The 27,973-nt window shown below is 41.5% G+C and overlaps 1 protein-coding gene across 1 annotated transcript in view; it reads right to left on the bottom strand.

The window, feature by feature from the left end:
* LOC106612468 (OAF homolog a (Drosophila)) overlaps positions 1–16,599 on the bottom strand; it is a 34,784-nt gene extending 18,185 nt beyond the window's left edge. Inside the window, exon 1 of the mRNA XM_014213626.2 lies at positions 15,819–16,599. Within this exon, the coding sequence (XP_014069101.1) occupies positions 15,819–16,049 (231 nt within the window). The 5' untranslated portion in view covers positions 16,050–16,599. The remainder of the gene's footprint in view (positions 1–15,818) is intronic.
* Positions 16,600–27,973: the final 11,374 nt, after the last annotated feature.

Here is a 27,973-nt window from a genome sequence, read left to right as displayed (position 1 = left end):
TTTTCTGTGTGTTACTCTTTCAACCCTCTATACCATTAATTTTCCCCTAGGGATTTTACCTCATGACAATCAATGTCAGTATACAATAAGTTATTGCTCACTTATACCCTTTAGGAAGTATTCACACCCCTTGACTTATCCACATTTTCTTGCGTTCCAGGCTGAATTTGAAATGGATTACATTTAGATTTTTGGTTACTGGCCTACACACATTCAAAGTGGAATTATGTTTTTAAAAATGAAAAGCTGAAATGTCTTGAGTCAGTAAGTATTCAACCCCTTTGTTATGGCAAGCCTAAATAAGTCCAGGAGTAAAAATGTGCTTAACAAGTCGCCTAATAAGTTGCATGGACTCACTGTGTGCAATAGTGTTTAACATGATTTTTGAATGACTACCTCATCCCTGGACCCCACACAAAAGTATAATGTAAGGTGCCTCAGTCAAGCAGTGCATTTCAAACAGATACAACCACAAAGACCAGAGAGGTTTTCCAATGCCTCACAAAGAAGGGCACCTATTGGTAGATGTGTCAAAATAAAAATAGCAGACATTGAATATCCCTTTGAGCGTGGGGAAGTTATTAATTACACTTTGGATGGTGTATCAACCATACAAAGTGTAATTAAAAACTTCACCATGCTCAAAAGGGATATTCAATGTCTGCTATTTTTATCCTGTCACTACGAAGATAAAGGCGTCCTTCCTAACTCCATTATCAGAGAGGAAGGAAACCACTCAGGGATTTCACCATGAGGCCAATGGTGACTTTAAAACTGAGTTTAATGGCTGTGATAGGAGAAAACTGAGGACAGATTAACATTGTTGTTACTCCACAATACTAACCTAATTGACAGAGCGAAAAGGAAGCCTGTACATAAAAAAATATTCCAAAACATGCATCCTGTTAGCAACGAGGCACTAAAATACTACTGCAACAAATGTGGCCAAGCAATTAACTTTTTGTCCTGAATGCAAAATGTTTGGGCCAAATCCAATTCACCTTTCAGCAGGACAATAAGCTAAAACAAAGGCCAAATCTACACTGGAGATGCTTACCAAGAAGACAGTGAATGTTCCTGACTGTCCGAGTCAATGTTTTGACTTAAATCTACTTGAAAAGCTATGGCAAGACCTGAAAACGGTTGTCTAGCAATGATCAACAACCAATTTGACAGAGCTCAAAGAATTTTCAAAATAGTAAAGGGGCAAATGTTGTACAATCCAGGTGTGGAAAGCTCTTATAGACTTACCCGGTAAGACTCACAGCTGTAAATCGCTGCCAAAAGGTACTTCTAAAAAGTATTGACTCAGGGGTGTGAATACTTATATAAGTGAGAAATGTATGCATTTCATGTTCAATAAATTTGCAAAAAATTCTACAAACATGTTTTCACTTTGTCATTGTGGGGTATTGTGTGTAGATGGGTGAGAAAACACATTTATTCAATCCATTTTGAATTCAGGCTATAACACAACATATAGAATAAGTCAAGGGGTATTAATACTTTCTGAAGGCATTGGAAAGCAGATTCACAGCTATCCAGCAAACATTTTTGTAATGTTCAGGTCAACAGAACTTTGACCTCTAGAGTACATAGACTGACCTGTATAAATGGCTTTAAAAAGGAAAAACTCTGAAAAAATATTTTTGACAAGTGGTTCAGAAAGTTCATGAAATTACCTTTCAAATTATATAACCTTTGAAAGCACCAGCTACAACTATTGTTTACAAATCACCCATATTGTGCCATTGACATTAGAATGTTGCTTAGCCATATACAGAAATTCCATGTAATGGGGCATCTATGTTTTTGGATTGTAACTTCGATGATAGAAGCACCAAATTGCGCACACACAGCTATAGCAGGGTTTTAAACAGATGTATAGATACAGGGCCATCACAGAATTTACGCATTAACCTCACAGAAGTCTTTTTCCAATATGACCACCCTAGGGCCAGACGACACCAATATTGCAAAACTTATTAGTATCGTGGCAAGTAAACAAAACACGAAGCGGATTTAACGGAAAACAGCCCTAATGTTGGGCATAAACATCGTTATGTTGTCATCCAGAGTCCCATTATTTATTTCCCAAGCTATAGCACACAATCTTTTACATACAGCGGGTTTTCAAAGGACTAAAGAGTTGTCTGCTTCGCGTTTTCATTTTTGCCATGCAAAACATTGTGATATCGTTCCAGCCCTACAAACAACTCAATGGGGTCTTATTAGACCATACCTGTATGAAATGTAATTGTAGTATGCCCAAAAATATTTCATAGTGATGTAGAAAACACAACCGAATGAGCCAAGTGTGTCAGATAAATATGTTAAATTATTAGGGTTGTCAAACATAATTAAAATCGAGTTAATGGCATTACTTAATCGTGATTACTCACAATTTGGCCCTAAATAAAATATTTTTTCCATTTCAAAAGCAGTGCATTGAGTTACAGGCATACATTGCTTTGATTGTATCTATCCATCTATACTCCTCTGTAAACTGGTCATCTCTATATACCCGTCGCAAGACCAACTGGTTGATGCTTATTTATAAAACCCTCTTAGGCCTCACTCCACCGCTATCTGAGATATCTACTGCAGCCCTCATCCTCCACATACAACACCGTTCTGCCAGTCACATTCTGTTAAAGGTCCCCAAAGCGCACACCCTGGGTCGCTCCTCTTTTCAGTTCGCCGCAGCTAGTGACTGGAACGAGCTGCAAGCAAACACTCAAACTGGACAGTTTTATCTCAATCTCTTAATTCAAAGACTCAATCATGGACACTCTTACTGACAGTTGTGGCTGCTTTGCGTGATGTATTGTCGTCTCCATCTTCTTGCCCTTTGTGCTGTTGTCTGTGCCCAATAATGTTTGTACCATGTTTTATGCTGCTACCATATTGTGTTGCTACCACACTGTTGTTGTGTTGCTGTCATGCTGTGTTGTTATCTTAGGTCTCTCTTTATGTAGTGTTGTCTCTTGTTGTGATGTGTGTTTCGTCCTATATTTATATTGCATTTATTTTGTATTTTTAATCCCAGGCCCCTGTCCCCGCAGGACTTTTGGTAGGACGTCATTGTAAATAAGAATTTGTTCTTAACTGACTTGCCTAGTTAAGTAAATAAATTGTAAGGTACAGAAAAACAAAATGATCTACATCAGAATGTTTTAATAGTATTTTCACCATAAATGACAAAAGTCACTAACATACAGCTAGCCATTAATGCTCCCAATGTTTAAGCAGGCCTTTAAGTATGGTTAAGTACTCCCTCATCGATTTTCTTGAAGTTTAACACTTGTGCACAGCACACACTAAGTACTGTTAAAACTTCAGGCATTCTAAATTTGTGTAAATATAGGAAAAAAAGAATTGTCTCTATGGATACAAACAATGAGCTTTTAAACTTGTCCAACAATGTTATGAAAACACTGTCTGTATCCGAATACCCATAGTGAGTCTTAAATTGTAGGCTATTAAGTTTAATAGTATGTGACATTTAGAAAATCAAGTGCATTATAAATGCCCGGATGTCACTCATCTTGGCTTTGACAACAGTTGATCAATTAGATATGGGGATGTGCTACCGAAACCAACAAATAGTGGAAAACAACGCAATCACACGACACATTATCAGTATGCAAAAATAGAACGTTTAATAGAATGCGACATTTCAAAAATGTAGTATGGTTTAAATGCCAGGATGTTATACTCATTTCGGCTCTTGATTTAGTAGAATTAGACGCACACTTTTCCACAATGCAAATGTAGGTAGTTTTTGCTCTCCTTAAAATGATCTTGAGTATTGCATCGTAGGCTACATCTTTGAAAATATGTATAAATATATATTTTTTTACCCAAAGTGGATTTCTGTTCTCGCTAAAAAGTGTTTCTTGTTCTCCTGGTTTTCGTCAGAACATTTAAACACGAAATACTAAATCATTGCTGCGTTATTGATGTCATGTTAAAATCAAGTCTTTTGATTTGAACATGTGGATTGTTTTAGTTGTAGGCTACGCTACCCATTTCATGGTTTCATTTATGGATCAAGCCTTAGCAATCATTCTGATCTCGTTCCCAATGATCAGTGCTTTAGTTTATTATGTTGATGCCCAGCGGTTCTGAATTTCAAATCAAATTTGTCACATACACGTGGTTAACAGATGTTATTGCAGGGGTAGCGAAATGCTTGTGTTTCTAGCTACAACAATGCAATAATATATCTAAATGGGAAAAATCTAAAGAAAAATCAGCCAAGACCTCAGAAGACCTCAAGGAGAGCGGTTCAATTGTTGTGAAGAAGGCTTCAGGGCGCCCAAGAAAGTCCAGCAAGCGCCAGGACCGTCTCCGAAAGTCGATTCAGCTGCGGGATCGGGGTACCATCTCCACCAGTACAGAGCTTGCTCAGGAATGGCAGCAGGCAGGTGAGTGCATCTGCACGCACAGTGAGGCAAAGACTTTGAGGATGGCCTGGTGTCAAGAAGGGCAGCAAAGAAGCCACTTCTCTCCAGGAAAAATATCAGGGACAGACTGATATTCTGCAAAAGGTACAGTGATTGGACTGCTGAGGACTGGGGTAAAGTCATTTTCTCTGATGAATCCCCTTTCCGAATGTTTGGGGCATCCGGAAAAAAGCTTGTCCGGAGAAGACAAGATGAGCGCTACCATCAGTCCTGTGTCATGCCAACAGTAAAGCATCCTGAGACCATTCATGTGTGGGGTTGCTTCTCAGCCAAGGGAGTGGGCTCACTCACAATTTTGCCTAAGAAAACAGCCATGAATAAAGAATGGTACCAACACATCCTCCGAGAGCAACTTCTCCCAACCATCCATGAACAGTTTGTTGATGAACAATGCATTTTCCAGCATGATGGAGCACCTTGCCATAAGTCAAAAGTGATAACTAAGTGGCTCGGGGAACAAAACATCGATATTTTGGGTCCATGGCCAGGAAACTCCCCAGACCTTAATCCCATTGAGAACTTGTGGTCAATCCTCAAGAGGCGGGTGGACAAACAAAAACCCACAAATTATGACAAACTCCAAGCATTGATTATGCAAGAATGGGCTGCCATCAGTCAGGATGTGGCCCAGAAGTTAATTGACAGCATGCCAGGGCAGATTGCAGAGGTCTTGAAAAAGAAGGGTCAACACTGCAAATATTGACTCTTTGCATCAACTTCATGTAATTGTCAATAAAAGCCTTTGACACCTTTGAAATGCTTGTAATTATACTTCAGTATTCCATAGTAACATCTGACAAAAATATCTAAAGACACTGAAGCAGCAAACTTTGTGGAAATTAATATTTGTGTCATTCTCAAAACTTTTGGCCACGACTGAATGTAAACTTCTGACTTCAACTGTATATAGGGCAGCAGCCTCTAATGTGCTAGTGATGGCTATTTAACAGTCTGATGGCCTTGAGCTAGAAGCTGTTTTTCCAGTCTCCCGGTCCCAGCTTTGATGCACCTGTACTGACCTCGCCTTCTGGATGATGGCGGGCTCAGCAGGCAGTGGCTCAGGTGGTTGTTGTCTCATCTTTTTGGCCTTCCTGTGACATCAGGTGCTGTAGGTGTCCTGGAAGGCAGGTAGCTTGCTCCCGGTGATGCGTTGGGTAGACCGCACCACCCTCTGGAGAGCCAAGCGGTGCGGGCAGGGGGTTGCTGTACCAGGTGGTGATACAGCCCGACAGGATGCTCTCAATTGTGCATCTGTAAAAGTTTGTCAGGGTTTTAGGTGCCAGGCTAAATCTCTTCAGCCTCCTGAGGTTCGAGATGCACCCAGCTGTCCACATTTGTCTGTGCAATAGCCGTTTGATTTGAGAAGTGTTGGTGTATGTACTAGGCCAATTTATCTAATTTACATACAGTACCAGTCAAGTTTGGACACACCTACTCATTCAAGGGTTTTTCTTTATTTTTACTATTTTCCACATTGTAGAATGATACTGAAGACATCAAAACTACAAAATAACAAACATGGAACCATGTAGTAACCAAAAAAAACGATTCAAATCAAAATATATTTTAGATTCTTCAAAATAGCCACCCTTTGCTTTGATGACAGCTTTGCACACTCTTGGCTTTCTCTCAACCTGCTTCACCTGGAATGCTTTTCCAATAGTCTTGAAGGATTTCCCACATTTTCTGAGCACTTGTGTTCTGCTTTTCCTTCACTTTGTGGTCCAACTAATCCCAAATCATCTCGATTGGGTTGAGGTCGGGTGATTGTGGAGGCCAGGTCATCTGATGCGGCACTCCATCACTCTGCTTCTTGGCCAAATAGCCCTTACACTGCCTGGAGGTGTGTTTGGTCATTGTCCTGTTGAAAATGCAATGCTGGTTAAGTGTGCCTTGAATTCTAAATAAATCACTAACTGTCACCAGCAAAGCACCCCCACACCTCCTCCATGCTTCACGGTGGGAACTACACATGTGGAGATCATCCGTTCACCTACTCTGTGTCTCACAAAGACATGGCAGTTGGAAACAAATCTCACATTTGGACTCATCAGACCAAAAAGGACAGATTTCCACCGGCCTAATGCTCATATTTTCTTGGCCCAAGCAAGTATCTTCTTATTATTGGTGTCCTTTAGTAGTGGTTTCTTTGCAGCAATTCGACCATGAAGGACTGATTCACGCAGTCTCCTCTGAACAGTTGATGCTGAGATGTGTCCATTACTTGAATCTGAGGTGCAGTTAACTCTGATGAACTTATCCTCTGCAGCAGAAGTAACTCTGGGTCTTCCCTTACAGTGGCGGTCCTCATGGGAGCCAGTTTCCATCAGTTTTTGCCACTCCACTTGAAGAAACTTACATATCCTAATGTTCCGCATTGACTGACCTTCATGTCTTAAAGTAATGATGGGACTGTCATTTCTCTTTGCTTATTTGAGCTGTTCTTGCCATAATATGGACTTGGTATTTTACCAAATAGGGCTATCTTCTGTATACCACCCCTACCCTTGTCACAACACAATCGATTGGCTCAAACGCATTAAGGAGGAAAGAAATTCCACAAATGAACAAGGCAAACCTGTTAATTGAAATGCATTCCAGGTAACTACCTCATGAAGCTGGTTGAGAAAATGCTACATTGGTTACTACATGATTCCATATGTGTTATTTCATAGTTCATGTCTTCACTATTATTCTACAATGTAGAAAACAGTAAAAATAAATAAAAACCCTGGAATGATTAGGTGTGTCCAAAATTTGACTGGCATTGTATGTTCCAGCACTTTGGTTTCACTAATAAATATGTTGAAATGGAACCAAATTAAATCGATTTCTTTCTTCAGTCCTTAAATAAGATCGATGGGCTATTTGGTCTACTACGGTATTCGTCAAATGGGCCAGTCTGCCTATAACCCGCCTGAATAGGCCTATAACTCCATTCCTATTCTTTTCAGAGTTTAGAGAAATTAATCAAATTGGAAATGAGCCATTATAAGACTGGTTAATGCGATGCATGTCTGTTGAATTGGGAAAAATCCACCCACACTCAGTCCCACCCCACATACTCAGCCAATCGGGAGCTGAAACTGCGTTGTGGCCGTGGAATACTTTTTACTAAACGGTACATGCTAAATAGTGCGCGACGATTAGTAAATAGTATGCAGTTTAAAGCTGCAGTATGTAACTTTTTGGGGCGACCCAACCAAATTCACATAGAAATGTGTGTAATAGATCTGTCACTCATTGAAAGCAAGTCTAAGAAGTGATAGATCTGTTCTCTGTGTCCCGTTCTTAAGTTTATTTTTGGTGTCTTTCGGTTTGTAATATTTTTGGTTATTGAAAATATATTTCATAGCAGTTTAGATGGTACAATGATTCTCTACACTATACTTGATTGTGACAAAACTTAAATTAAGTGAACTATTAGAATTTTAGCAACCAGGAAATGGCAGAGTGATTTCTGCATAGTGCATCTTTAAGTACAGTATGTAGCATGGGTATTTGGACACAGCCAGTGTAACCATCTCTACTGTTCAGATAACTTTACACTCTCCCTCCCACACCCTCTCTCACTTACTCATGCTCTCACACATACACCCACTCTTGCATATCTAGCCAACATTTGTAGTTGCCTTGGGCCGTTATGCTTCTCTATTTTTACAAATGATTTGCCACTTGTCTTACAAGAAGCTAAAATGACTGTGTATGCTGATGATTGCACTCTACCCATCAGCACCTACAGCTAGTGAGATCGCCGAGACGCTTAGCAAGGAGTCAGAATGTCAGAATGGGTAATTAACAAACTGGTCTTAAATACATCTAAAACCAAAACCATTGTATTGGGTTCAAAGCATGCTCTTAGACCTAAACGTCAACATGCATGATAGTCATTGAGGAGAAATTAACAACTTCATCTTTAAAGAAACATTTGAGTGTTATCCACTTGTATAATCTATTTGCATACACTTCAGACATTCATGACACGCCACAATGGCTTTCTTCACAGTACTCATACCAAAAACAGATTTAATGTGTCGCTCAGTTATGCATACAGTGCCTTTGGAAAGTATTCAGATCCCTTGACTTTTTCCACATTTTGTTACGTTACAGACTTATTCACAAAATTGATTAAATAAACACACTTCCTCTGCAATTTACACATACCCCATAATAACAAGTGAAAAAAGGCTTAGAATTTTTTCTAAATGTATTAAAATAAACATTTCTTTTAAAAACAGAAATACCTTGTTTACATAAGTATCCAGACCCTTTGCTATGAGACTCGAAATTGAGCTCAGGTGCATCCTGTTTCCATTGATCATCCATGAGATGTTCCTACAACTTGATTGGAGTCCATCTGTGGTAAATTCAATTGATTGGATATGATTTGGAAAAGGCACACAACTTTCTATATAACGTCCCACAGTTGACAGTGCATGTCAGAGAAAAAAAAAAACAAGCCATAAGGTTGAAGGAATTGTCCATAGAGCTCCAAGACAGAATTGTGTCGAGGCACAGATCTGGGGAAGGGTACCAAAACATTTCTGCAGCATTGAAGGTCCTCAATAACACAGTGGCCTCCATCATTCTTAAAATGGAAGAAGTTTGGAACCACCAAGACTCTTCCAAGAGCTGATCGCGCAGCCAAATTGAGCAATCAAGGGAGAAGGACCTTGGTCAGGGAGGTGACCACGAACCTGATGGTCACTGACAGAGCTCTAGAGTTCTTCTGTGGAGATTGGAGACCCTTCCAGAAGGACAACCATCAGGCTTTTATTGTAGAGTGGACAGACCGGAGCCACTCCTCAGTAAAAGGCATGACAGCCCGCTCGGAGTTTGCCAAAAGGCACCTAAAGACTCAGACCATGAGAAACAAGATTCTTGGGTCTGATGAACCCAAGATTAAACTCTTTGGCCAGAATGCCAAGCTTCAGGTCTGGAAGAAACCTGTCACCATCCCTACGGTAAAACACAGTGGTGGCAGCATCATGCTGTGGGGATGTTCATCTTCCAACAGTACAACAACCCTAAGCACACAGACAAGACAATGCAAGAGTGGCTTCGGGACAAGTCTCCGAATGTCCTCGAGTGGCCCAGCCTGGGCCTGGACTTGAACCCGATCAAACATCTCTGGAGAGACCTGAAAATAGCTGTGCAGCAATGCTCCCCATCCAACCTGAGAGCTTGAGAGGATCTGCAGAGACAAATGGGAGAAAATCCCCAAATACAGGTGTGCCAAGCTTGAAGTGTTATACCCAAGAAGACTCGAGGCTGTAATCGCTGCTTCAACAAAGTACTGAGTAAAGGGTCTGAATACTTATGTAAATGTACAATTTCATTTTTTTTATTTAACACATTTGCAAATATGTATAATAACCCGTTTTTGCTTTGTCATTATGGGGTATTGTGTGTAGATTGATGAGGGAAAACTATTTAATGAATTTTAGAATAATGCTGTAACGTAACAACATTTGGAAAAAGTCAAGGGGTCCGAATACACTGTAGAGCCATGTTATCGTGGAATTCTCTGTCAGCAGAGGTTACTCAGACAAAAAGCTAAGTTTAGCTTTAGAAAACATAATGTATCACAGCACCACTCCTATTTCTAAATATCTCTTATTTAACCGTACTGTAAGAACATGACTATGTATTATAGTGTGTATATAGTATTTTTGTTGTCTCTTGGTTTCTTTCCAAGTATACAAAACATTAAAAACACGTGCTCTTTCCTTGACAGACTGACCAGGTGAAGCTATGATCCCTTATTGATGTCACTTGTTAAATCCACTTTAAATCAGTGTAGATGAAGGGGAGGCGACAGGTCAAAGAAGGATTTCTAAGCCTTGTGACATGGATTGTGTATTTGTGCCATTCAGAGGGTGAATGGGCAAGACAAAAGATTTAAGTGCATTTGAACGGGGTACGGTAGTAGGTGTCATGCGTACCGTTTGTGTCAGGAACTGCAACACTGCTGGGTTTTTCACGCTCAACAGTTTCTTTGTGTCCAGAATGGTCCACCACCCAAAGGACATCCAGCCAACTTGACACAACTGTGGGAAGCATTGGAGTCAATTTGGACCATCATCCCTGTGGAACGCTTTTGACACCTTGTAGAGTTCATGCCCCGATGAATTAAAATCGGTTCTAAGGGAAGGGGGGGGGGATGTGCAACTCAATTATAGGAAGGACCTATCCTAATGTTTGGTATACTCAGTGTATGAGGAATAAGTTGCCATTTGAGACACAAGCAAGCTAGTTTGGGGGTTCACATTCAAGCTGTTGGGACAGACCACATAAACATTCTCTCCCTGATGAGAGTGTGCCAGCCTGGCCTGCATCATCGTGACCGATCCCAGACATTTTCCCTAAAAAAAATGTGAGACATTCCCAGTTGATCGTCTTCCAAAGGAAGGACTGATACTCTATTATATTCCACCAGCGCCATGGGGTGGGAGAGTGAGGTTGTTCCCTGAAGTGAAACTCTAGGGAGGTTTCCCTTTTCATTCAAGGTAACGTTACACTTGTTTTCACATTAGGTAGTCTTAGTCTAGAGACTTAAAAATACAAGAATTAGAATATGATGCCCTACTTGTTTTAATGTAATCATGACCTTATCAGTTTGGTCAAAGCTCTCATTAAAGCACTGTTATGATGGCTCTAGTTCTGTTGTCATCTTATCTGCTATGTCTGGGTAATTCTGAATGAATAACTGATTGTCTTGTGCCAGAACAGGGGAGTTTAATGTAAGACAGTGGTCTTTTGAGATTATTCTACAAACTTTGGCAATTGCATCCACCTTTTTTGCGAAATGGCATTTTTGTGAATCAACGGATACATTTCGGGGTCAAGTGCTTGCTTGAAGAATGGCTCCGGAGGGGATGGCTGCCGATTTACAGGCTCCTAACCAATTGTGCCATTTGTGTTTTTCACATTGTTTGTAACTTATTTTGTACATAATGTTGCTGCAACTGTCTCTTATGACCAAAAAATAACTTCTGGATATCAAAACAGAGATTACTCACCTCGAGTCTGACCTGAAGGATATAATGTTGCTCCCAGACAAGGCCCAAATCCCTGTCATTCGCATGAAGAAAATACAGGGGGTGCAGATCTGGGTGCCTTGAGAGAATTAGTTGGCGAGTGGGTTACCGGCCTCTACCATCCGTTATATTGGCCAACGTGCAATCACTGGACGAGCTCCGTTTGAGACTATCCTACCAACGGGACATTAAAAACGGTAATAATTTATGTTTCACAGAGTCGTGGCTGAACGATGACAAGGATAATATACAGTTGGCTGGGCTTTCCGTGTATCGGCAGGACAGAACAGCTACGTCCGTTAAGACGAGAAGGGGGTTGTGTGTGTCTATTTGTCAATAACAGCTGGTGCTAGATTGCCTAATATTAAAGGTAGTCTTGAGGTATTGATCACCTGACGTAGAGTACTACATAAGCTGTAAACCACACTATTTATATTTTTCGTAGCTGTCCATTTACCACCACAAACCGACACTGGCACTAAGACCGCACACAACGAGTTCTAATTTCTAACAGCATGTCACATGTGCAACGTACAAAGCTCTCCCTCGCCCTCCATTCGGCAAATCTGACCATAATTCTATCCTCATGTTTCCTGCTTACAAGCAAAAACTAAAGCTCAATACGGGAGTGGCCAGATGACAGGGACGCTACGCTACAGGACTGTTTTGCTTGCACGGACTAGAATATGTTCTGGGATTCATCCAATGGTATTGAGGAGTAGACTACCTCAGTCACCGGCTTCATCAATAAGGGCATCGACGATGACGTCCCCACAGTGACCGTATGTACATAACCCAACCAGAAGCCATGGATTACAGGCAACAGCCGCACTGAGTTAAAGGCTAGAGCTGCCGCTTTCAAGGAGCAAGACACTATTCTGGAAGCTTATAAGAAATCTTGCTATGCCCTCAGACGAACCACCAAAAAGGCAAAGCGTCAATACAGGACTAAGATTGAATCCTCCTACACCGGCTCTGACGCTCGTCGGATGTTGCAGGGTTTGCAAACTATTATGGACTACAAAGGAAGACCCAGTCGCAAGCTGCCCAGTGACGCGAGCATTCCAGACAGGCTAAATGCCTTTTATACTCGCGTCGAGGCAAGTAACACTGAAGCATGCATGAGAACACCAGCTGTTCCGGACAACTGTGTGATCACGCTCTCCATAGCTGACCTTTAAAACAGGTCAACATTCACAAGGCCGCAGGCCAGACAGATTACCAGGACCTGTACTCAGAGCATGCGCGGACCAACTGGCAAGTGTCTTCACTGACATTTTCAATCTCTCCCTGACCGAGTCTGTAATACCTACATGTTTCAAGCAGACCACTATTGTCCCTGTGCCCAAGAAAGTGAAGGTAACCTGCCTAAATGACTACCGACCCGTAGCACTCATGTCGGTAGCTATGAAGTGCTTTGAAAGGCTGGTTGTGGCTCACAACACCATCATCCAGGAATCCCTAGACCCACTCCAATTCGGATACCGCCCCAACAGATCACGTAATCTCAATCCCACTCCACACAGACTGCCCTTTCCCACCTGGACAAAAGGGACACCTATGTGAGAATGCTGTTCATTGACTACAGTGCAGCATTCAACACCATAGTGCCCACAAAGCTCATCACTAAGCTAAGGACCCTGGGACTAATCACCCTCTGCAACTGGATCCTGGACTTCCTGACAGGCCACCCCCAGATGGTAAGGGTAGGCAACAACACATCTGCCACGCTGATCCTCAACAAAGGGGCCCCTCAGGAATGTGTGCTCAGTCCCCTCCTGTACTCCCTGTTCACCCATGACTGCGTGGCTAAGCATAACTCCAAAACCATCATAAAGTTAGCTAACGGCAATGGTGGTAGGCCTGATCAACGACAACAATGAGACAGCCTATAGGGAAGTCAACAACCTCTCCCTCAACGTAAGCAAGACAAAGGAGATGATTGTGACCTACAGGAAAAAGAGGACCCAACACGCCCCCATTCACGTCGACGGGGCTGTAGTGGAGCGGGTCGAGTGTTTCAAGTTCCTTGGTGTCCACATCACCAATAAACTATCATGGTCCAAACACACCAAGATAGTTGTGAAGAGGGCACGACAACACCGTTCCCTCTCAGGGGACTGAAAATATTTGGCATGGGTCCCCAGATCCTCAAAAAAGTTCTACAGCTGCACCATCGAGAGCATCCTGACCAGTTGCATCACCACCGGGTATGGCAACTGCTCGGCATCCGACCATAAGGCGCTACAGAGGGTAGTGCGTATGGCCCAGTACATCACTGGGGCCAAGCTTCCTGCCATCCTGGACCTATATACACTGACTAGAGGAAGAACCAGGCTCCAGTCACCCAAGTCATAGATTGTTCTCTCTGCTACCACACGGCAAGCAGTACCAGAGTGCCAAGTCTAGGTCCAAAAGGCTCCTTAACAGCTTCCACCCCCAAGCCATAAGACTGCTGAACAATTAAATCTAATGGCCACCCGGACTATTTACATTGAGCCCCCCTCCCCTTTGTTTTTGCACTGCTGCTACTGTGTTTATCTATGCAGTCACTTTACCCCTACCTACATTTACAAATTACCTCGACTAACCTGTACCCCCACACATTGACTCGGTAGTGGTACACCCTGTATATAGCTGCATTATTGTTATTTTGTGTTATTTTTTATTTTAGTTTATTTAGTAAATATTTTCTTAACTATTTGCTTAAAACTGCATTGTTGGTTAAGGGCTTGTAAGTAAGCATTTCACAGTAAGGTCTGCACCTGTTGTATTCGATTTGATCATAGGTAAATTCATCCCCAGTATACACATTCCCGCTGTTTATATGCAAATGGAGAATAAGAATAATCCATTCCCGCAAAATGAGGTGTGGTTTGTTAGATAGCCATATCATTTCACCACAGGTACATGTTAGTGTAAATGTTCAGTTCATCCCCCCTCTTCTTATCATGGAATGACTCATTCCGATTCTCATCGTTGTACTGATCCCATAGATTACAGTACTCCTGTTCCCACAACCCATGCCAACTTATGTGAATTTTGGCACAAGGCTATGACTGATAATAACAGCAGCTGCACACCTAGCTGGCTGGTCCCGTGAACACATTCTATACAGCAACAGAGCCATTCATATATCTACTCTGTCCGTTTACTGCTACCCATTGTTTGATATCCCGTTTAAGCGTTCCTTTCCTCATGCGACTCTGAGCAGTAAATTCTGCATGGCAGCTTGAAGTCAGTTGATCCAACTTTCCATAAATCTTTGAGATAGAGTGTTAGATGAGAACCACATGTAAACGGAATGGAGAGACAGGCCTCCGAGTGGAGCTGATCAAAAAGAGCCCTGTGCCTGTAGCTAATTTAGCTAAACTGTGTGTACTGTGAACCAGGCTTCACCACTATGGTGTGATGTGCTCAGAGATGTCATCACCGATTTGGCAACGTGCCGGCCTCTCTTTTCATCAACATGAGCTATTTGGTTTGTGACCCATACCCCGATCAAAAAGGTCAGACATGCCCACTTAATCCTAGAAAATCTCCCCCTTCACTTCTTGCCAGGCTGTCAGTTTCTGTGGGACTGCAACAATCACAGACGCATGCCTTTGGTCTGTGTCTGAGAGTATAGCGCACAGGACCAGAGGCACTCGGGAACAGGCTGCATGTCATTTGCTGGATCACTTTACACACAGAACCAGTGGTTCTCTACCTCTGGCCCATGTACCAGCACCAGTCCCTTATAGTTAGCCAACACTGGTTTAGCCATAGTCAGTTATTTTGTTTAATGTAGCCACTTCATTTAATGTAACTGGTCCTGCAAGAAAGAAGGACCATAGATTTCCAGTCCCTGGTACAACAAAGGTTGTGACCCACTGGAGTAGATAGATGCCCTTGCTCTCAGATTAGGCCCGTCTATGTTGATAGGACTGAGCAGGCTCAGAGTAAAGGCATGAGTTGTATTGCAGAAGAGTAGGAATAGCATTCCTAAACCAATCATTACAGGTGAGCGCCTAATTCAATAATCATGTCACCTAACATTATCCACTCATGCATGCTGAGGAATTTACCAGCATGAGGAGATGGCCCATGGCCAGGGAGTCAACTCATCAGCACTGAAATGACACAGGCTAGACTAACACTGTTAGTCTATGCTATGGTATACTGTTTTCTAAATTGGTTGCATGGAGATGTAAGTTTGCATTCTGCATTGCCCCTGATCAGCCTGGCAACATATTTGGCCATTGGGCAATAATCCAACCCTACACAAAACAGTAAAGGCATAGGGGAAAACACATTTGAATTCACTCACCTGTTTGAAGTCAGCGACAAATGTTATGAGAGTTCCATCTCCCTGTTTGAACTCAAGTGTGATGGAGTCTTTTTCACTGTCTGCTTCTAGAACTTCCTCTGTGATTTGTCCATCAGCTAAACGAACTCGAACCTTCAGCTCTGAACAAAGTCCAAACGTTGTTAAAAATATTAGTGCCCAGAGAAATGAATTTATCCGAGCTGAAACCGGTAGAACACAACTCCCAAACATTCCAGAAGACGCAGAACTGAACTTGACAGAGGAAAAATACTAAAGTCCAGGTGAAATCCAACGGTCTCTATTCAATATCACTAGCTAATTATTTAGTTGCATTTCCGTTTCAGATAGCCTCTTTGCTATTTATTCTTTATAAAAAAATTTTTTTTTAATCCAAGCAATTGTTCGTCTTCCATACCTTTAAACTCGAATTCATGACGTGAGTGATGTATTTTGTACGAACATTAACGCGACTCCAACGCATAGGTAAACCCACCTCGATTAAAACCTCAATCTCGGTTTTTCATTTCACAGCTACTTTGTAACCATTACAAAACTTTACCCAGCGCGACTTCCATGCATATCAGAATCATACGCGATGTAGTACCACACACTCTCTCTTGATCGTAACACAGCACGTTACTTCGTATTCTGCTTTCTGTTTTTATCCTCGTATTTTTTTTCTTATCTTTTTCTCATTCAGTCCCGTCACTCCCTTCGGTATCCAAACTACTGCAGAGTAGGCTACTTGCATGGCCTCGAAACTTTCAGCGACGGCGCTGTAAATTCAATGAGCGTTGTAAACTCTTAAAGGCACACCACCCTCGAAATGTAGCACAAGGGCATGTAATGATTTGGTTGTGATCCAACAAGAAAATCCAAGCTTGCACAATAGATTTAGGCCACAAGATAAGGTAAACTGAATATTTCTAATATCATATTTTGTTATTGTGAAGCATTGTTGCCACTACTGCACAAGAAGATAGGCCTACTGCAGTTGTTATAATAGTTTGTGTGAAAATTATTGTTTGAATATGATTATGGATTCTAATTAACCTAATCAAAATAGTCCCTCTTCTTTTCTGAATTGAGATATGGAGTTGTATAAAAGCTGTGGCTAAAAACATCTTATGATTTAAAACAATTTAAAACAACAGAGGCATTGTTTTTATTTGCGCTTATGAGCTCTGTAACCCAATGTCATACATTATTTATGAGACCATTGAATCATAGCTTGTGAGCTTCAGATAATTACTAGTTGTGCCAAGCCACATGTGGTTTTCACTGATTTCCTTGTTGGAAAAAGTCACTCCTCTTACCTACTCACTCTTGATATTATACTTTTATGATGTCCTTAAGGGGGAACTTTGACAATACAGAGGTGTGTGAAGGAAGTGCCACACACAGAGAGCAACATCTTGAGATTTGTGGCTCAATCAAAGTGTCACATTAAATGGTAGATTACCTCTGAAGGCAGTGATGTTCCACAGCCAGACCTCATCATCAGATCTCATATTTCCAGGTGACGGCACTATCTGCTGGGTGGCCCCCAGGTTGGTGACCCCTGTGGAGAAGCACTTACTCACTGCTGCAACCAAGTGGTCGTGCACTCCATTGAAGGGGAAAACAAATAGCCAGGGCTCTAAACCTGAACAAACAGTGTCAGCTGGGTAGGCACATTGGGCCGCACTCATGATGAATTGGAGGAGCCAAGGAGGTCATGCAAACAGATCTTTTGTGGTGTGTGCAATCCTGAAACATGTATGGGTTTAGTGCAGAGCCTTGTTGAACATGCTGATTTGTCGTAAAATCGAATTTCCTTGAATCTAATATCTATATGTGTTTAGCATGGGATAATCACATTTGGCGACTATTGTTAAAGGTGCACTATGCAGAAATCGCTCTGCCATTTCCTGGTTGCAAAAGTTCTAATAGTTTGCCTAATTTCAGTTTATGTGACAAAACAAGCATAGAGAATGTAGAGAATCATTTTACCATCTAAACCACTGTGAAATATATTTTCAATAACCAAAAATATAGTATTTTCAGCTGTTTGAAGCTGGTGTATAAAACTGAAAGTAAAAGATGCAAAAACAAAACTTAAGAACAGGAAGCATAGAAATAGCGCACTTAGAACACATTAGACTTGCTTTTAGTGATAATACAGATCTATATTTTATATGTTTATGTGCATTTGGCCAGGTCTCCAAAAAGTTACATATTGCAGCTTTAATGTTCTTACTTGCTTAAGAGTGTAACACCTGTGACTCTGCAGATACAGCAAAATGACACTCATTCCAAGTCACATCAGACAAAAGTTTTGATAAAGTGTTGATAATACCAATATAGCCCATTATGAATCAATGATACAAATCTATAGGCCAACAACTGTTTAAATCAAAGAGTTAACAAAGGTCATGCCAGAATTATAACCCCTCACTTTCCCTGAAAGAAGCTTGTGAGATACAACTTTATACTGTATTTTCAGCATCATACTTTGTTTGTTTGCTTGTTCCCATTTACTTAATAATTTCCGTATTGTATATCCAAACATTTCAGTCCAAAGAGCACAGCTCGTGTAGGACTGTTTGACTTGCCAGTGCACAGTACACAGGTTAGTCACGACCGTGTACAAAAGGTGTTCATAATTAACTAAGCATTTAGTGATCCGGCTATCAAAAGAGCACAAAGGCCTGTCTGTCTATAAATGAACATTCACCTTGCCTTTTGTATAATTTCCTCTCTACGTCAAAGGATCTCTTTCACCAATAAAAACACATACAGACCCATAAAAGTGTTGAATTATTAGTCTGTGGTCAGACAAAGAGTGGGCGTCATAGACCCACTGTGACGGGAATACACTCGGGTCATTCAACCTCCCTCCTCTGCATAACTGGGGAGAACCAAAACAACAGCTTTTCAAATATTGGGTTGCAAAATCACTAGCTATTATGTCTCAGTTGATCTCAGCATCCTACGTAATAGGCAATGACATTGAAATAAAGCTGTTATCATCATGTTTAATCTGCGTGTTGTTCTTACAACTAAGAGCTACAGTTCGTTTATAATTAATCCGACAAATGGAAGCAAATCCGCCAAGCTGTGTCTCTTGTGGCACATTGCACAGTTTCACGTAAGCAGATGTCTCATTCCTCCATTGCTTCTGACATTGTCGAGGTCGAGGCTTGTGTAGAATTGGTTGGCCAAGAGACATAGACGGAGGAAAGGTGTATGCATTCCTGAGGCAGGACCTGTAAAATTGACACTATGGTTGTCTACCTGGCCTGAGAACTCATCAATGTTTTGCATTTTGTTATTGTCACAACACAGCTACAGAGGTTTCCAATCCTAGACATCACACTTTAACCACACCAGTTCAGAGAAGGAATTATCACACCCAACTCTCTACTCTACTCTACTCTGCTCTGCTCTGCTCTACTCTTCTCTCTACTCTACTCTAAATGTACATGCATATTGTATCTCTCAGTCTAAACAGGGCAGAGGTCTACAGGTGTTGTGTAGTATCTGGGAGTTCAAGATTATAAGCGCATGACAGTGGGCAGAACAAGCAGTAACTAGCGCCAAGACTGTTTGTGTACTATTATTGGCTCTACCTTTACTGCCTCAGGGGGAGTGTTTGTACCCTACATTCTCTGCCCTACATACACACACATGCATGAACATACTCCATGCACGCAAGCGTACACACCCTGACATACACGTATACAGTGCATTCGAAGGTATTTAGACGCCTTGGCTTTTTCCACATTTTGTTACGTTACAGCCTTCTAAAATTGATTAAATCGTTTTTTTTCCTCATCAATCTACACACAATACCCAATAATGACAAAGCGAAAACAGGTTTTTCAGAAAAAAAAACAGAAATACCTATTTTTAATAAATGTGATTCCCCAAAAAATAAAAACCTGTTTTTGCTTTGTCATTATGGGGTATTGTGTGTAGATTGACGAGGGAAAAAATTATGTTAAACATTTTAAAATAAGGCTGTAACGCAACAAAATGTGGAAAGAGTCAAGGGGTCTGAATACTTACCGAATGGAATGCACGCACACACACACCCACACACACACACACACACACACACACACACACACACACACACACACACACACACACACACACACACACAGAGTCACTTAAGGATTTCATCTTTATGTAATGAGGGCTTGTAGACACTAAGCTCTTTATCAAGGTGCCACGTTAACATGACTCAAGGTTTAGATTTTTATTTGAAAAGAGATCTTCTATTGAATCTGACAATTAATATTGATGGTTGTACAGTCGTCTCAAATAAAACTGTGAAGGACCTCGGCGTTACTCTGGACCCTGATCTCTATTTTGAAGAACATATCAAGACTGTTTCAAGGACAGCTTTTTTCCATCTACGTAACATTGCAAAAATCTGAAACTTTCTGCACAAAAATGATGCAGAAAAATTAATCCATGCTTTTGTTACTTTTGGGTTGGACTCCTGCAATGCTCTACTTTCCGGCTACCCGGATAAAGCACTAAATAAACTTCAATTAGTGCTAAATACGGCTGCTAGAATCCTGACTAGAACCAAAAAATGTGATCATATTACTCCAGTGCTAGCCTCCCTACACTGGCTTCCTGTTAAGGCAAGGGCTGATTTCAAGGTTTTACTGCTAACCTACAAAGCATTACATGGGCTTGCTCCTACCTATCTTTCCGATTTGGTCCTGCCGTACATACCTACCCGTACGCTACGGTCACAAGACGCAGGCCTCGTAATTGTCCCTTGAATTTCTAAGCAAACAGCTGGAGGCAGCGCTTTCTCCTATTGAGCAAAATTTTTATGGAATGGTCTGCCTACCCATGTGAGAGACGCAGACTCGGTCTCAACCTTTAAGTCTTTACTGAAGACTCATCTCTTCAGTAGGTCCTATGATTGAGTGTAGTCTGGCCCAGGAGTGTGAAGGTGAACGGAAAGGCTCTGGAGCAACGAACCGCCCTTGCTGTCTCTGCCTGGCCGGTTCCCCTCTCTCCACTGGGATTCTCTGCCTCTAACCCTATTAGAGGGGCTGAGTCACTGGCTTACTGGTGTTCTTCCATGCCGTTCCTAGGAGGGGTGCGTCACTTGAGTGGGTTGAGTCACTGACGTGGTCTTCCCCCCCTTGGGTTGTGCCAGTATATTTCAACCTCTTTTTAAGTATTGGCATTTTTGCAGAGGAGTACAGCATATGTGGAGCAGGCTGACATGACAAGAGTCATTGAGCAAGTATTTACATTAGGATTGAAAACGTCACATGGGGCCCAGATTGTTCACCAAGCCCCCTTTAACCTATTCCTCTGTTAAAAGCTAATGATAGTCTTGAAATAAAAAGTGTGCATATACATTTTTGCAGTTGTAGTTATAATATATAGCCAACATTCTCCCACTCTCTAGAAAACATTGGGAGAACATGACCACGTAACACATGATGCAACCTTCCTACAGCATGAACCCTTTAACTTTTATGTTATTTTCCAAAATGTCTCCCAAAACAATAAATTGGCCAGGAACTGTTTACCTCTGGCCCCATGAGTCAGTCAGCCGTCTTCCGCTCCAGCCTGTGGTGGGTGAGAGAGCTATGTACTCTAGCTTGATATCTATCCCAGACAGATGTGAGAGGAGTGGGGGGCTGAGGCTGACTGACTGTCTAATTTATATAAGGACTGTAGGGGCTCAGATTAAGTTGTTTTCCAGTCTCCCAGGTCCCTGGCTCGGGCTACTTGGAATCTGCCGTGGCACTGCGGGCTGTGGGGGGATATCCTCTTACACATGTGGCTCTGATGGTAGAGCTGTACTCTTAGCTAGCTCACCTCCAGGAGCACATGCTCGCATGGTGGAGAAGGGAACAGCAACAAGGCAAAAGAAGCATTAGAAATATATGGAAAAGAGTGGAGAAGTGCGTGTAGTCTGCAGCAAACTGTGATAATTAGAATACAGTTTGACTTGTATATCAAGGAGAAAACCAATGTCTACATGGTCATCTCAGATCTGATGATGAAATTACCTTTCCTGACCTCATTAAGATGTGTTCAGGGCAATGAAGGCGATTGGTAGAATGGTAAATGAAAGCTAAATGGCAATGTTGTAAAAGTCCTTAGTTTACTTTATTTAGCAAGAACACAGTGCTCCTTCAACATAACGTTAGCATTAAACTCTAAAAGTCCCCTTGGAAATGAAACTACAAGAAGAGGAATAGACTTTAACTTATTATCTGCCTCTACATGGCACAGTGATGACAGAAGATAATGACACAGACAAGGCCATTCATTAGCTGTTATGAAGGTAATAAGGTCATCAGAAAGTGAAACCATAATAGCCTTGATGTCTGCCCTGCGCCGTTAACTTTGCCAAACGTTGACTATGGAAATGCATGGAAATTCCATTGTCTAGAGATTGTTCACAGAGAAATCCAATTGTTCAACTCTTGGGATGCTCAACTGCCACATTTTTCCTCCCCTGCCTGTCTGTTGTTTACCCAATAGTCCAGACAAGTGGCGTCCAGATGGGATCCTTCCAGCGGCAGCACGTCCAGGGGGAACAGCTCAAAGTAAAGACAGAATGAAGAAGAGGAAAGAGCGAGAGAGGATCTAGCTCCTCTCGTTCCAAGGGATACGCACTCAGCTCTAACCACAATTCCATGGAAATTCAAGGAGTCGAAGGGAGAGAAGAGAGACAAAAAAGTATTTTGAATTATAAAAATAAACAAACATGTTTGGACTCATTGGGGGAGAATTAAACCCCAGGGAAGACCTTTCCTGCCAGATCCCAGTGCATGATGAAAGACTATCCCACTTTAAACACAGCCGATGAAGGTATAATTTATCTTTCCCCATTATGTCAGGTCAAAGCTGTTATAATGTAATACCTGCTAGGACTCCTCTTATCTTTAGACTGCTGCCGTACGCAAGAAGACTTTGTCTTTAGTTTCTCCCATCTACAACTTCCTAATTACAGAACAGGGGAGAGCCTGTCATATCCTTGGGTGTACAGATCAGATGGGCCTTGATCCGTCAATCCTCAGAATTATTATATTTACTGACACCCAAAGTTATAAATAAGAGCTCACCGTTAGGGTTGAACGAACAGCCAACAAGAGGGTTGCACGTGAGGTTGGCTGCACGGAACCCGGTAATTTTCTAACCAGAGGAAAATATCTGCAATACAGCAGTGCAGAGCTGTATGAAGGACTGGTCTGCCAAGAATCTCCTGCAAACTATCAGGTGCTGTTGATTAAATTAGGGTGCTGTGGTACTGAAGCACATGATCCCGGCCCATCTGCTGTGGATGTTAGGATAAGCTGTGTTTAATCAAACTTATGGAACGGTTACCACAAATGGCATTAAGACTCAAAAGGTCAAAAGAACAATTACGTACTGGGAGAGGTTGATCTGGAAGATGTTATGGTTGTGTTGGGGTCATTCTGAGGGAACCTTTTGACACACTTTTCTTTGCTCAGCCGTTCCTTCTTACTGAAGATAGTTGTATATGTTTAGTTTTTCTGATGGTTTTTCCGAATTTCGTCAGAGACACTAGTTATATAAAAAGATATGCAATGAATAAAAGGATAATAAACTTCTCCAACTGTTATCCTATAGTCTTCTCCACCGCACTGTAAATCCCCAAATTGCTTTGGCGAGTGAAAGTCCACATAAGTATGAGAGAGGTCATGAGTGGCTGGTGACAGGAATGACAAAGTGCAAGGCGAGGGGTTTGCAATAAGTGTGCATTCATGACCTGAGAGAGAGCCCAGAGAGAGTGCATGGTTGCCTGCCGTCAGGCCCGGGCTGACAACAGGCCTGCTATTCATTCAGATAAGAGCACAGTGTAATTGCCGTGTAGGCCAGCGATCGCTGTGCCGCTGCTGATGTTTTGCCAACACACAATCAAGATGCCTGCACGAGATTATTGCGGCGTAAACAATTCCGTTTGGTCATTGTCTTTTAACAACCAGATTTTTGCTCTGAGCAAGATTAAGCTGAATCTTTTAGTCTAATTTGGATTAAATAACCACTAATTTAACAGTCTGCAACAGCAAACGTTGTAAAATGTCTGTTTTTAGACTGTTGTAAAAAAAAAAAAAAAAAAGCGCTGACGTTTGCTTTTGAATGTAGATACTGTAAGTCTTGGAATTGTTAGTTGTAGGCCTAATTGAGTTTAATAGCAGGCTGCACATAATATGTGGAGAAATAAAGATAAAAATAAAGATGCTATTTGACAACTGCAAGGGAGTAACTCTTCATGGTCATCTACAATACATAGAGTACACCACTAATAAACTGTTGTGTGATGTGAACTGGCAATTTCCCTCACGTTTTTCAGTGGTAGTGCAAATTAAGATATGATGGGGTATTTCAGAACCATCCACTACGTGACATATATGTCAGCTCTCGAAAAATAAACCTTTTCCATGTTGTTTTAACAATGCCCTAGGTGTCTGTTTCAAATCAATCAACTGGTTCCAATATCTCTTCCTAAAATGAATGAGTACAGTATGAACGTTCCTGCAACGTTTTAAAGTGAAGTTAAGTAAGACCCTTCACAGTCTAAAAATAGAGGTTAGGGAAGAGGAACATTCAATTACAGTATTACTGTAACTAACATTTAGTTCCAGCTCTTCTCCTACTAACTGAAGAAAGACGTTTGATAAGAGGAACAGAAAAACAGAAGCCCGTCCAAGATAAGACCATTCTCTGAAAACATCTATTGCCGAAAATCAGGGTGTTTGACCTGGATGTGGGATGTTATGCTATCACATTTTGTGGATAGAGCACTGGTAAATGCTGGACATGTATACTTTAAGATGGGTTAGCCTCCATAGCCACCAAAGCTCTTTAGGAAACAAATATTTTCGTAAAAAAATGTTTCCTTTGAAAGATTGCCTTATTGATGAAAAACAGAGATTATATAGTCAAGGGATAACTCACATGAATAAACTGCTCTCATATGTCATAAGAAGTTGTGAAAAATTAAATGTTGAATGAGAATAGGAGAATGGACCTGGCTTAAAAAAACATTATGCGCTCTCTGTTTTGAGGAATCTTATGCTGCGTCCTGACATCCTGTAAAGTTAACGACCTGGAGCTGACACAGGTGTCCTCGTGAAGTACTCTGCCTCCAATGTGTGAGGTCTTCCAGTCTTGTCAAACATGTAGAAAGTGTAACAGTTCAATGAGTTGCGATACTACCATAAATAGTCCAGAGAATGGCATGAGAAAAGAGGGGCGTACGACCTTTATCTGTATTTGTCTTGTCTTCTCCTCTCTAGCCCCTACCCAGAGATCTGTTGAAATCTGACATTCTCGTGCATGTGGGAGTCAAGAACGGAACATCCTTGAGTTTAACAGCAGTTCTCATAAAAAAAACATGCCTTTGTCTCTCATCTGAGCACTTGAAACGGTCTGTGTCTGGACTGGTCAGCACTGAGTCGTCCTCTCTGTCTGCATGGTCAGCAATGAAAAGAACGAGAGTGACTCACAATACCGTATAGCCGTTATGCCTGGTCTGAAAAAGACAAACAACCACTTTTTTAGCTTAAATGCGGAGAATCTTAAATGCGATCTTCACTGACCGTTCTTCGAGAAAGTAGTTGGTATGTACAAGGCATGTAAGGTTGCTATGTTGCTGCTCTGTGAAGAATGCTGGTATGAAGGCTATAGGTTCATGGGTCATGATAGAGCCTGCAGTTGCAGCAGAAATTCCCCTCGAAAAAGGCCTGCTGATGGAGGGGGTTAAAGCAACATCACTGTCATCTAGCCCACACACTGACCTTTGACCCTAGTCATTTACAGAAAAACAGCCAGGGAAGAGACTCTGAGCCTAGGGGGCGCTCTGTGCAGAGAGCGAGAGAAAGAAAGAGAGAGAGAGAGAGACAGAGAGAGAGATCGAGAGAGCATGGTGAGGGGATCGAGAGAGCATGGTGAGGGGAGATGCATGTACTGGGCAGTCCAAAATGGCTCTGCAACTTCAAATAATTTTCTGTGTTCCTATAAGCTAGTCATATTGCCAGCTGCTACACATTGCCAGCTTCTACATATCATGTTTGTCTCTAAATGCACATGGAGGAAGGAACGTACATAGTTCTCTTTTCCACAAGATACACAAAATATTTCTTTACATGAAAAAAGGACTCCAGGCTACACTTGAACTTCTTAAACATGATAAAAAAAGTATGCCGAAATCATAATCAAGCTATAATGAAATAATTGCCCTTTTTTCAGGCTGCAAATTGATTTTGAAGAACAAATAGGTAAGAAAAATATGTGTGGCCCTCTGTTGAATTTTGAAATCTGAATGTGGCCCATCTTAACCTATCCTTGATGGGTGAGTCAAAGTAACCCAAAAAACTAAAACACGTAGACATAACTATCTGTGTCACGTCCTGACCATAGAAAGCTGTTATTTTCTATGGTAGAGTAGGTCAGGGCGTGACAGTTTTTTTCAATGTTTTATATTTCTATGTTGTCAGGTTCTAGTTTTGTATTTCTATGTTGGGGTTTTGTTTGGGATGATCTCCAATTAGAGGCAGCTGGTCCTCGTTGTCTCTAATTGGAGATCATACTTAAGTAGGGTTTTTTTCCACCTGGATTGGTGGGAGATTCTGTCACGGTTGTCGTAAGGAAAAGGAGACCAAAGTGCAGCGTGTGTGTCATTCCACATTTTATTTACACTGTGAAACTATGCAATACATATAAATAAACTGAATGACAAAAACAACAAACCGTGATGCAGAGGTGAAACATACACTGACTCAAAGATAATCTCCCACAAACCCAGGTGGAAAAAAACCCTACTTAAGTATGATCTCCAATTAGAGACAACGAGGACCAGCTGCCTCTAATTGGAGATCATCCCAAACAAAACCCCAACATAGAAATACAAAACTAGAACCTGACAACATAGAAATAGAAAACATAGAAAAAAAACTGTCACGCCCTGACCTACTCTACCATAGAAAATAACAGCTTTCTATGGTCAGGACGTGACAATCTGGCAGTCTCGCTTAATGTGTTTCGCTCCTCTAAGAGTTTCAAACATTGTGGTGAGTGCAGATTTAATCACTTATGATTAACATTCCAGCGAACTTATCTCCAACACACTTTCACTGACAAATTCAGTTTAAAGAACAACATTTACTTGATAAGCCATGATAAGGGCCTGTACAGAGCTTTTAGTGGGGTCAGATTACCACATCCCGGAGTCACCTCTTCACTGTTGACGTTGAGACTGGTGTTTTGGGGGTACTATTTAATGACGCTGCCCGTTGAGGACTTGTGAGGCATCTGTTTCTCAAACTAGACCCTCTAATGTACTTGTCCTCTTGCTCAGTTGTGCACCGGGGCCTCCCACTCCTCTTTCTATTCTGGTTAGACCCAGGTTGCGCTGTTCTGTGAAGGGTGTAGTACATGGCATGGTACGAGATCTTCAGTTTCTTGGCAATTTCTCGAATGGAATAGCCTTCATTTCTCAGAACTGACGAGTTTCAGAAGAAAGGTCTTTGTTCCTGGCCATTTTGATCTTGTTATCGAACCCACAAATGTTGACACTCCAGATACTCAACTAGTCTAAAGAAGGCCAGTTTTATTGCTTCTTTAAACAGGACAACAGTTTTCAGCTGTGCTAACATAATTGCAAAATAATTTTCTAATGATCAATTAGCCTTTTAAAATGATGAACTTGGATTAGCTAACACAACGTGCCAATGGAACACAGGAGTGATGGTTGCTGATAATGGGCCTCTGTACGCCTATGTAGATATTCCATAAAAAATCTGCTGTTTCCAGCTACAATAATCATTTATAACATTAACAATGTCTACACTGTATTTCTGATCAATTTGATGTTATTTTAATGGACAAAAAATGTGCTTTTCTTTCAGAAACAAGGACATTTCTAAGTGACCCCAAACTTTTGAACGGTAGTGTATATTAAAGGATATCAATATGTCCCTTCAGCTCTGCTTGGCAAAGCAACAGCATCTCCTTCGTGATAAGAGTATGTCATGGCTAATTAAAGCATTCCTTCTGGTTAATGTAAATAGTGTGGGTCTTGATGTCTTGCACGCAAGTGAGAACTGCGCAAAGGAGGGAGGGAGAGAGGGAAGGAGAGAGGGATAGGGGGCTGGAGG

Source organism: Salmo salar, chromosome ssa09 (assembly GCF_905237065.1).
Source record: "Salmo salar chromosome ssa09, Ssal_v3.1, whole genome shotgun sequence".
Taxonomy (NCBI): domain Eukaryota; kingdom Metazoa; phylum Chordata; class Actinopteri; order Salmoniformes; family Salmonidae; genus Salmo; species Salmo salar.
Note: the sequence above shows the minus strand (reverse complement) of the source record. Positions and strands in the feature narration are given on the sequence as shown.